Source organism: Elgaria multicarinata, chromosome 12 (assembly GCF_023053635.1).
Source record: "Elgaria multicarinata webbii isolate HBS135686 ecotype San Diego chromosome 12, rElgMul1.1.pri, whole genome shotgun sequence".
NCBI classification, from domain to species: Eukaryota; Metazoa; Chordata; class Lepidosauria; order Squamata; family Anguidae; genus Elgaria; species Elgaria multicarinata.
This window is the reverse complement of record NC_086182.1, coordinates 28,614,669-28,627,161: the sequence shown is the minus strand read 5'-3', so window position 1 is coordinate 28,627,161 and position 12,493 is coordinate 28,614,669. Positions and strand designations below refer to the sequence as shown.

General features: G+C 42.2%; 1 protein-coding gene across 1 annotated transcript in view; it reads left to right on the top strand.

Moving 5' to 3' along the window:
* Positions 1 to 12,493, top strand: part of IGSF9B (immunoglobulin superfamily member 9B) — a 125,593-nt gene that overhangs the window by 42,392 nt on the left and 70,708 nt on the right. The window contains exon 3 of the mRNA XM_063139123.1: positions 2,571 to 2,717. Coding sequence (XP_062995193.1) covers positions 2,571 to 2,717 — 147 coding nt within the window. The remainder of the gene's footprint in view (positions 1 to 2,570; positions 2,718 to 12,493) is intronic.

Here is a 12,493-nt window from a genome sequence, read left to right as displayed (position 1 = left end):
ACCAGGATAAAACCACGCAGCAAAATTGATATAAGATTAAAATACAGAGTTAGAACAGTAAAATTTAAATTTAAGTTAAAATTAAGTGTTAAAATACTGAGAGAATAAAAAGGTCTACTGCTGGCAATGAAAAGAGTACAGTGTAGGTGCCAGGCAGACCTCTCTGGGGAGCTCATTCCACAGCCAGGGTGCCACAGCGGAGAAGGCCCTCCTCCTAGTAGCCACCTGCCTCACTTCCTTTGGCAGGGGCTCACGGAGAAGGGCCCCTGTGGATGATCTTAAGGTCTGGGCAGGTACACTTTGAGTAGCCGGTATAAATAAAGGCAAATGATCTTCAAATTGTTGGAAGCAGCTGTGTGGTCCGAAAGAGGCAGGAGTTGGGTTCCAGAGCAGCAAACACGAATCAGAGGGCCAGTAGGAGGTACATGGTCAAAGGCAGGTAGAGGTCAAGATAGCAATTGGGCCGAGGGGCCAGGAGTCTCAGCAGGGTCTCCCATTGGAGGCAAGTCACATGGATAGAGGAGGAGCCAGCTGAGATGCTGGGGCTTCATAAGGCCTGGTGGGCCCTTGGAAATTAGCTTGCAGTGCATCACATCTGGAGAGCACCAGGTTTGGGAAGGCTGTTTTGCAAGAATGATGTGACACGGAGCAGTGGTTTCTCCAAGGTTTCACCCATATCCCACCACCCAACATGGCATGATAAGTGAGGGGAGAATGGTCTAAAGTACTAGTGGCCTTGAATTGGGGAACATGGGCAGGAGGGCCCCTGCACTTTACACTCTGGGCCACCGGGGCAACTTGTTGGTGGGAATCGCTCATCTGAGCTTGGCCTACAACACACCACAGCACCAACTTGAGAGTGGTAGCCCAGAGGTGCCTGGGGAGGGGGTGATAGAAGCCTTGCTGGCCCTATATAAGACTGCCCTAGACCTGGCTTCCTAGTCTGAGAAACATGACACTTGAGCAGCCATATAGATTGCTATGCCTTTATCTTTTGGAACCTGACCATCAGCCCATCTTGGACCACGTTACTTGCATCTTGGTTGCTGTCTTTGGATTTGGCCTCTCACTGTCCTGGGCTGCACCTCCGATCCTGCTGGGTGCTGACAGCAGAGGATGGGGAGGCTGAGGTTCAGAAGCTGATATCCCTAAAGCGGAAGGCTGCTGGTTTGGCCACTTCCCGGCTCTGCTGTGGGCATCTGCGCTTCCACGTGCTTGGCTGACTCTTTGCTGCAGCCACAAGCTGTCAGGGCCATCCCTGACTCCCATCCAGGAATGCTAATTAGCTTATTAGGTCAGCTCTTGAAGCACTGCAGCACTCCGCACGCTTGAGTGGCAGGTTCGGAGAAGGGATGCAGCCGTGGTAGCGCTGGGCTTTCAGCTGTGCTGCCCCAACCTTTCCAACACTAACAGATTCCAAGGTGGTGTGCCAACTGGGCTTTCTTTCTCTCTGGCCTTAGGCTGTGAGAAGAGCCCTGCTGCTAGATCATACCAAGAGTTCATCTAGCCCACCTCTCTGTTTCCAATGGGGAACAGCCTACCAGCAGCACCTTAAAGGCAACAGCCTCCCCCCAACATTCTTTGTTTGCAGCACATTGCTCAAATTACAAAAAAGGGGCATTACTTTTTGCATCAGACCCTTTAGCAACTCCTTCCGCCCTTTTTGTAAGAACAATGTGGTAGTGTTTGTGTGTATGAGTACAATTCAGCTAAAATATAGCTAAGGAAGGAAAGGATAGAAGCCTATAAAATTATGAGTGGTGTGGAGAGATTTGGGCAAGCTTGTTTCTTCTAATAACTAGTGTAAATCTCAGGTCGGTAAATCCCACGGTGTGGAGGGGGTACTAATCTGAGAATGATTGGATAAAAATATGTGCCCATTTCCCTTGCAACTGAAACAACTTTACACTATTAAACTAAATGTACTACAAATAAACGGGCAAAGGTGAAAGAAAGTCTTTTTCCTGGGCATGAGTTCCCTGGGCATTGAACTCCCCCACCCCTGCTCACCTTCCATCTCCTCTGCTCACTGCCCACCCACGGGACTTACCTGAGCCTCCGTGTGTGCTGGTGAGCCACTTGGCCTCCACCCTGAACTGCTGCAGATCTACTGTTATAATCCCTTTCTGCCTGCCGTAGTTTACAACAGTAGATCTGTGGCAGCTTAGAGTAAAGGAAGAGCAGCTCACCGGAGTGCATGGAGGCTTCAGGTAAGTCCGGTGAGCAAGTGGGCAGGCAGGTGGGGAGCAGCAGCTGGCTATTGGGCTGAGTCAGCCTGAAGCGCTTTCGCTTCTTCAGGCAGAGGTAGCCCAATCCAGTCCCAAATCAGATTCGGGCTGAGGTGGACCGAATTGGCCTGCTTTGACTTGGATTCAGGCTTTGGGACCAAGGTGAAGGAAACCCCTACTCCCTACACTCTTACTGGCTAGCAGAGCCTTGGACCAGAGTCACTCTTAGCAGCCTGTAATGCCTGAACTGCATTAGGTACAGTTGGTAATGCCACCAGGTAAATGCCTGCTCCCCTTTATGCCACCAGGTAAATGCCTGCCCACTTTACTGTTCTCTTCCAGGCCGTGCCAACCTTCATGACAAGGCATCTCTGCGCATTGAGCAGGTTCGCTCTGAAGACCAGGGTTGGTATGAGTGTAAAGTGCTCATGCTGGATCAGCAGTACGACACGTTCCACAACGGCAGCTGGGTGCATCTCACCGTCAATGGTAAGCTTGGTAGCTCCTTGCCCAGGCTAGCTCTGGACTGCCAACCTCTTTTGCCCATCATCATCATCATCGTCATCATCATCATGAACTTAGATGCCTTTCTCAGAGGCAAAACTATAACATGCATAATTTAAAACAGCTAAAAAGAACTGTTTTAGCATGCTCTGGCGTGTAATACATTCATTGCCATGAGGTCTCAGCAGGTGCGTTTTGGGATTCTTTAAAGCATTTAGTGCCGTCAATTTCCTAAAATGGGCCCAAGCCTGTAGCCTGCTTGTATCAACTCCTCCGTCTTCTCAGCCTTCGCTTACCTGTTAAGAATGTAGTTGCGAAAGGCAGCAACCACCTCCCTTTCCCACCTGGTTATTTCACAGTTCTGTCCTTGCACTTCGTTGCTAGGGGCTTCCATGATCTCCCCACCACCACCACCACCTGGTTGTATGTCTGGGAACCATCTGTTGAGAACAGAGCCCAAGGCTCCATCTGGGATCCCCCCACTTTCTGACAGCACTTGTAGCAACCGACACTTGCAAGGGTACAGGAATATTCTACATTTCAATCTTTTCAAGGTGTCTAGTGAGGAGGGAAGGAGTAGCGGGATAAAGTAGGATGGCACCAGAAGAAGCTGTGGGTGTTTAAAGGAGCCAACTAAACTGTCGACGCTTCTCTGGGAAGATGGTGGAAGATAGAAAACATAAAGATGGGTTGTAAACACAGCATGGGTTTCTGTGCTCGGGGTTGAAACACACTCCCTCCTGGTGAAATGTCTGTTCAGTAACGCTGCATGGCTACCTAAACACTGAATCAAATTGACATTTATAGAGTAAATCATGGGAGGTTGTAATTTTCCTGTAACCCAGCTACTAAATCCCCCTTTCTCCTGCTCAAGTGACCACAGATGCATTCATGAGGACAATCCTTCAGAATTGCTTTCGGTGTAGCAACTTGCCTGCTATGCACAATTTTTTGTCATCTGCATTTTTGTTCCTTGGCATTTTTCTATGAGACTAACCTAGCAGTCCTAGGTAGCTGCTGTCATGGGCAGACCCTTAGTACCAGCCTGGACCTTGGATGGCCTTCATCCAAGTGGCAGAGACCACGACTGCAGATTAAGTGGGTGGGCAGCTTAGAAATTAGGTATAGTTCCATTGAACTCAGTAGGAATTACACCAGTTCATAGAATCATAGAATAGTAGAGTTGGAAGGGGCCTATAAGGCCATAGAGTCCAACCCTGTGCTCAGTGCAGTAATCCACCTTAAAGCATCCCTGATAAGTGGTTGTCCAGCTGCCTCTTGAATGCCTCTAGTGTGGGAGAGCCCACAACCTCCCTAGGTAACTGATTCCATTGTCGTACTGCTCTAACAGTTAGGAAGTTTTTCCTGATGTCCAGCTGGAATCGGGCTTCCTATGAGCCCATTATTCCGTGCCCTGCACTCTGGGAGGATTGAGAAGAGATCCTGGCCCTCCTCTGTGTGACAACCTTTCAAGTATTTGAAGAGTGCTCTCATGTCTCCCCTCAATCTTCTCTTCTCCAGGCTAAACATGCCCAGTTGTTTCAGTCTCTCTTCATAGGGCTTTGTTTCCAGACCCCTGATCATCCCCATTGCCCTCCTCTGAACACAGTTGCTGGGGAACATGGACAGGAGGGTGCTATTGAACTCCCGTCCTGTTTTTTTGGTCCCTGGTCGACAACTGCTTGGCCACTGTGTGAACAGAATGCTTGCTGGACAAGATGGACCCTTGGTCTGATCCAGCATGGCTCTTCTTAACGTTCTTAAGATCTGCAGGACCATGGACAGCTCATTTGCAGCAGAAAAGTTGTGAAGGGCAAAGACCTCACTGGTCTCTGCTGAAGTACTGCAACTTGGGCCCTTTCTACACCTAAGGTTGTAGAGGGATGCAGGAGAGATGATCCCTGGATTTCCAGCTTCCAGGATCATCACCCTGTGTCCAGATGGCCACGCGGCGCCCTGGAAGTGAAGAGGGTCATTGAACCCATTGTGGCCGCCATTTAAAAACAAACAAACACAGGGGCTGGAGTGCACTTGCGCTGTAGCGCAAAAGTAAGTGGAAAAAACACCAACAAAAGCCCTGCTCCTGCTCCCCTCCCCACCTTGATGTCACTGGACTCCCCCAGACCAGCTCCTTCCCTCTTCTGACCCCAGCTACTTGCGGGGAGGAGGGAAGAAGCTGAGACGGGTGCCTACACTGCCCGCGGTCCTTGGGATCATCCCGGGACCATGGGTAAAACCAGGATATTAGCGGTCCTAGAAATCTAGGCAAAATGGTGCCTGCCTGCTCCCAGTATCCCCTGTGCTTCATTTGGATGGACAGGGACAATCCAGGGATGATCTCGGGGGAAAAGGCAGGTGTAGAAAGAGCCTTGATGTTGCACAGTTAAAGTAGCTTGAGCCAAGAGGAGGGTGATTGTTGCAGGGCCTCTAATGAAGATCTACAAAAGGATAAACATCCTGAGTACATGGTGTATTGATTCAGACTTCCAGCCAGGAGAGCCTGGCCTAGCTTCAGTATCTGGCCATATTTGTTTATCCTCAATTCATTTTGTTTATTTAATCATGGTCACAGACCACCCACTAAAAATACACAAATGCAGATACAAATACAAGCTACAAATTCAAAGATACACATAAAATGGAGATTTAAGAACAGAGCTAGCTTCAATTACTGTGTCTATTAGTATCAACAAATGTTAGGATGAGTTATAGTGGGGGCGGAGCTTGGCAGCCTGAGCGATGGCGGGTTTCTTCTGAGGCTCTGAACGGCGCTTGCCGGAAAAGGCAATTATCTCTCTTTTAATGGGCATGAATCTTTGAGCAACTGACAGAAAATGATTATAAAACCAACAGGAGCCGGGAAAGTGGAGAGATTTGGAGAAGGGAGGTGAGATGAACTATGATTAATGCAATGTCTGTCTAAACGGCAACTCTATGAAAAGTGAAAGTAAACGCTGACTGACGCAGTTTAAAAAGAAGGAATTTATGTTTGCTGGACATTGATCTGTGATATAACCTCTCATCTTTATCTCACATGGGAACGATTGGAATGCTGGCTTTCTAAGGTTAAAGTGGTTGACTGGATTTATTGGCGTGGCGAGAAGGGGGGTGAAGGGGTGAAAAAAGCTGCATTTGGCATTCGGTGAGGGAGATGTGGGATGTGAGAGACTTTGAGTGATTAAATCTGATCCCCTCTAGTGAATGCTGTTGTGAACTGGATTTTTCCCCCCTCCTCGTGAAGAAGGAGCTGTGAGTGCTATATAATAGAGAAGCCAGCATAAGTTACTAAGGAAGAGAGTTGGACTCTAAGATTTATGCCCTACCCAGAAGGGACCCATGCCCAACGTTAAAAAAAAGATTAAAAGTTGGGAAAAGCTTAATAAACAAAAAAAGAAACCTTCAAATCATAATTTGGCTTACCTCTCCTTCCTGGGAAGTACAGCCCCTGGAGTTGAACAGGAAGAGGAAGATATAGACCCAGTCTCTTTGGATACAATACCAAATAAAGAAGGAAACATGGCAGAAGGGGGGAAAGAAAGTGGTAGTAACCCTCCCTCTTTAATGGAAATCAAGGCTATTATAGCAGAAAATAACATGATTATTTTTAAAAAAATGGATCAGCAAATGAGTGAATTCAGAAAACAAATGCGTACTATTATGGATAAAACGATGGAAAATTCGGATAAGATCAAAAAGATAGAGGCTAAAGTGGATCTGGACCAGAAGAAACAAGAGGCTTTCGAAAAATCAACTAATATACAATTTAAAGAATGGGAATTGCGTTTGATCGCCTTGGAAGATCAATCTCGTAGATCTTCGCTTCGAATAAAGCAGCTGAAGGAGACGCAAGGAGAAGATCTTAGAGAAATTATCGTGAACTGGTTCAAGGAGCTGACGCCTGACATTCCAATAGATGGATCGGATCTGGACCGAGTCCACCGTGTGGGGGGGAAAAACTACAAAGGGACTAGAGACATATTGGTGAAATTTGGCAACTATTACAAAAAAGAGCAAATTATGAAAGAATTGAGATCTAAGGTTCAGATACAGTGTAAAGGCAAACCAGTGCAAATTTACAATGATCTTTCTCAACGCACATTAAATTGGAGACGTAGTCTTAAACCAATAACGGAAACATTAATGAAGAATAAAATTCCTTATGCATGGGGTTACCCGGTTTTCTTAAGATTTACATATGGGAGGAGGGAATACAGAGTGACCTCATTGGATCAAGGAAAAGATTTGCTGAAGAGGCTGGGTCTGGATGGGGAAGCAGATGGGGCTGGAGTGGGTGGGGGAGGGAATGAGGCTGGGACATCTGGAGAGTAAGAGAATTGTTAATTATGTTGGAGATAATTGCAAATAAAAATGCTAATATAGAGACCTGCCGGCCAGGCACAGCACTGCCTCCCCCCTCCCCCTTTAAAGTAGATGGCTGGAGTATTAGACTCACGGGGATATGGGGGGGGGATTAGAGTGGGGGGGTGGGGAGGGGGGGAAGGTAGGGGAGGAGGGATCGGGGTAGGAGGGTGTGGGTTTTATGTATGGAGTTTGTGTTTTTATGTAAGCAAGTTTGAATTGCTGAGCACAAGGGATCGGAAGAGATTTCAAAAGGGTGATTATGGATAAAAAGATAAAGGTATCAACACTCAATGTTAAAGGTTTAGGGGCAGTCGTGAAAAGGAAGAGAATAGAACAAATGCTAAATAAAGAGGGATCAGATATTATAATGATCCAAGAGACACACCAAGGCTCCGAGAATTCGAATATGATAAAATTAAAGTGGTTAGCCTATTATGAAAAATCATTAGGGACATCAAAAAAAAATGGAGTGGCCACTTTGATTTCAAAAAAAAGTGGGTTTATATTAGAAGAGGTAAAAAAGGATGATAAGGGTAGATATCTTATGTTAAAAGGTAAAATTGAGGGAAAGGTTTATACTTTGATTAATGTTTATGCCCCAAATGAGAGGCATAGAGAATTTTTTATAAAGCTGTTTAAAGAAATAGAAGAATTTAAGGAGGGGTATGCATTATTAGCTGGGGATTTTAATATGGTTATGGATAATAAAAGGGACAGGTCAAATCCCACTAATGCTGAAAAGAGGAACAATATGACTATATTGAATAAATTAGTAAAAGAAAATGATTATTTAGATTCGTGGCGCTTACTTTACGGGAATAGGCCTGGATTTTCATACTTTTCCCCAGTTCATCATACATACTCCAGGATAGATTATATATTTGTTTCAAAAGACTTTGCAACGAGGATTTGTAAAATGGAAATGGGGGTAATAAAAGTAACCGATCATGCCTTGTTAAGTTTAGAATTTACAGTTAAGAAAGATTATAAAGAGGCATATAGATGGAAGTTGAACACAAAGATATTGAAATACAATAAAATAGTAGATAAAATTCGGAAGGAACTGTCGGAGGCATGGGAAATTAATGAAAAAGGAGGAACAGCTGGGTCAGTCATTTGGGACACCATGAAGGCTGTAGCAAGAGGAATCTGTATTAGAGAAACATGTAGTTTAAAAAGACAACAACGTGCAGAACAGGAAAAGTTAGAGATAGAAATTAAAAACTTGGAGGAAAGATATTGGCGAAGTAAAGATAAATATAAATTAGTGGAAATACAAGCTAAGAAGAAACAATTAGAAAACTTAAATATAGAAGAGATTCAAAAGAATTTAATGTATATGAAAAGGGAATATTTTGAAAACAGTGATAAGAACTCGAGGTTGCTTGCCAAGCTCACACAAAAAGAAAAAGGGAGGAATGGGATAGAAACGTTGAAAGATAGTCGAGGGAATTATTGTCATGCAATGAAAGCTAAAATAAAAATTTTTCAGGACTTTTATCAGGAATTGTACAAGGGTAAAGAAATTCAACAAGAAAAGGTGGAGGAGTATATTGGAAGGTTTATAAAGAAGGAAATAAAATCAGAATATAAGGAGTTAATGGAGTCAGTAATAACTCAAAGAGAAGTTGAAGAAGTTATTGATAAGTTAAAAGTGGGTAAATCACCAGGAGCAGATGGTTTGGGTCCAGAATATTATAAGGTCTTCAAAGATTGTTTAGTTCCAAAATTAATGGAACTTTATAATAGGATATTATCAGGAGAGAAGATACCTGAATCATGGGAACATTCAGTGATAATTCTGATCCCAAAACCAGATAAAGATTTGACTAATCCTGATTCTTATAGACCTATTTCTTTAATAAATCAGGATGCTAAAATTTTTACATCTATTATGGCCAAACGATTAAATAAATTTTTGGCAGAATATATAGGAGCAGATCAATGTGGGTTTGTGGTAGGAAGACATATGCATAATTTAGTGGGTAGAGTTTTAAATGTAATAAATGTAATAAAAAAAGCAAATATTAAGGCAGGTATTATGGCATTAGATATTTTTAAAGCTTTTGATTGTGTGAGCTGGCAGGCACTAAAGAGTATTATAGATAAATTGGGATTTGGAAATAAATTTAAAAATGTAATAGAACAGTTATATTCCCAAAATACGGCGGTAGTGGTGGTAAATGACGGACTTACTGAAAAGATACGACTAGCCAGAGGAACAAGACAAGGATGTCCGCTCTCGCCGGTCCTTTTTGTAATGGTTATGGAAGTTTTGGCGAAGGCACTAAGGGAGGATAAAGAATTAGAAGGAATTGGAGAGGTAAGGGAGATAAAGCTAAACATGTTTGCGGATGATACTTTATTGACCATTAAGAATCCATTAAGAAAATTAGAAAGAATTAAATATCAGTTGAGGGAATTTGAGGAAATTACAGGGTTAAAAATAAATTGGTCTAAATCAGAGATGATGTTGTTTAACTATACTAAGAAGGAAGAAAAGGATTGGGAATTTAAGGGGATGGAATTGAAAGTTAAGAATGAGATTAAATACTTGGGAATTAAAATTACAAAAAATCTAGAGAATTTAGAAAGGGAAAATTTAACGAGGTTAAAGAAGGAGGTATTAGAGAAATTGGAGAAATATAAAAGATTAAATTTATCTTGGTTTGGGAGAATAGCTTTGATAAAAATGAAGATACTAGCTAAAATTAATTTCGTATTTAGGATGCTACCTATAAAAATATCAGAAACCGAGATAAAAAGTTGGCAAAATATTATTAATAAATATTGTAATGGAGAAAAGAGAGCAAGAGTGAATAAAAATAATTGGTACCTAAGCCAAAAAAAGGGGGGAATGGGTCTCCCAAACATAAAATTATACTACGTAGCAAATAGATTAAGACATGTTGTAGAAGCAATTATGGGAGTGGGAGATTTATACTGGATGGAAGAAAAAATCATAAGTAAGGTAGAGATGAATCTGGAGAATGTTTTTTTTAAAGATGGAGGAAGAAAATGGGTTGGAAGTATAGATAATCCACTCCTGAGGACTCAATGGGAAATTTGGAGCAAATTTAAAGGGAAGCTGCTTCCGAGCAACTCTCCCTTAGCACCGATAATAATGTTAAAGAATTTCCCAGAGGATCTAAAGGGTAGATTATGTAAAATATTAAAAGAGAAAAATAAAATAAAATTAAAGGATTGGGTAAGAGATATTAAAACAAGAGAAGATATGGAAAATTTGTTAAAGGAGAAGAAGCTATCTTGGCTAGAATATGGTCAATTAGAACAATGGAATAAAAAGTGGATTAAAGATAATAGAATGTGCAGAAAGATGACGAGGTTTGAAGAATTAGTAGTAAGTAAGGAGAAAGGAAAAGGAGGTAGTATAGTTTCAAAAGGATTAATGAGTGAAATATATAAAATATTGTTAGAGAAGGAGTTTAGAGAGAATACAGAGAAAGTGATTTGGGAATCAGATTTGAAGATACAAATAGGGCGACAGAGCTGGGAGGGACTATGGAAACAAAGAGTGTTGAGAAGTTTATCAGTAAGAATAAAGGAGAATTATTTTAAAATTTTATGGAGGTGGTACCTAACCCCGGTTAGATTGAACAAGATAAGTGATCAACATTCAGCAAATTGTTGGAGAGGATGTGGGGAAAAAGGAACGTATTTACATATGTGGTGGCAATGCAAATATGTACAAAGATTATGGAAGATGGTGTTCTCAGAAATTGAAGAAATAGTGGGAATGAAAATAGAACAAACACCAAAAATAGCATTGCTGTCACTATTTGAAGATATAAAGTGTGGAAAAGGAACTATAGAGCTGATATCGAGTTTGTTGGTTGCAGCACGATTGATGATAGCTAGGAACTGGAAGATCCAAGGGGAATATTCTATTGAGGAGTGGTATAAAGTAGTATGGGATATAGCCATTAATGATAAACTGACATGTAATATTAAGTGGAGAAAAGGCGTAACTAAAATAAATGAGTTCGAAGGAATTTGGAAACAGTTCCTAGTGTTCGTGTTTACTAAGGGAAATGGGAAACCACCATCAGAAGAAACGATTAGATTTTGGACTCAAGAATGATCCCGAGGTGGGGGGTGCACTTTTATGTTAAGAATGAAAATGTTGTAGTGTGATAAGGCATATGTAATAGTTTTTGATATTTGTACTCAACAATTATTCAATATGTATGAAGCAGATATTTGATGTATTTCTTTTTCTTATTGTGTTTGTTTCAATTATATTTTGGAAATGTTCATTTATGTTTATATAGTGTTGAAAATGAATAAAAATTATTAAAAAAAAAAAAAAAGGATGAGTTATAGTGATATTTGGTCATTTGATTCCTAATAGAACATGCCTGGGCACAGAATTTTGCCACCTTGGAAGTAAATTAACAGGTAGAATCTAAGAGAAGAAGACCAGGAAATTTTGTTAGAACTGGGACAATATAACGGGAACAAATATCCTTATAATAAAGACAGCGTAGTAAGACATGTTCATCTGTTCCTATTTTGCCTGATTGGCATGGGCACACACATTGAGGACAAAGAATTCATAAATATCTCCTTTCCAAAAGAGCTGATGGTAGAACGTTGAGATACACAAGCCAGTGTTTCGGTATTGCCGTCTCCCCACGGGTGTACATGGATGTGCAGTGTGATTCCACATGAGACAAAAGATGATGCTGTCCATGCTGAGACCGCTTACAGAAGAAGGAACTCGCAGGATGCCAGGAAAAGAAAGGTGAGGGTCACTTGTGGAATGGTGAGCATTGCTCTCCCCCACTGCAAGGTCAACTTGCAGTGGAGGAGAGCAAACAGAAGACTCGCTGAGCAAAGCTGTCTCAGTTTTTTGCAGGCTAGTTCTGTGGGTGAAGTTTAAAGACCCGGTGCTTTGCCACCCACAGGACTCAAGTGGTCCTCTAGGAAAATGAGCTGTTGGTTATTACCTTTAAAGCCCTGCATGGTTTGGATCCAGGTTACCTGAGGGCCTTCTCCCATATAATCCACGCCTTACACTTAGGTCTTCTGGGAAGAATTTGCTACGGTCAGCCAAAACTAGGCTGACAACTGTTACCCAGAGGACCTTTTCTGCTGCCGCTCCCAGACTGTGGAATGGCCTGCCGGGAGAGATTCGTCGACTTAATAGTCTTGCAGAGTTTAAGAAAACCGTAAAGACTGATCTCTTCCAGCAGTCCTACGCAGATGTTCTTTAACATGTCCAATTGTTATTTTGTGAATGAATAGTTTATTTGTTTGTAGCACAAAGACCATTACAAAATACAGAATTGCTCACATATAGCAACACACATTATTTGAAATATTCAAAATATTCGAGGTACAATCCTTGTTCAACCAAGGAGTCAGTCAGCGGGTCA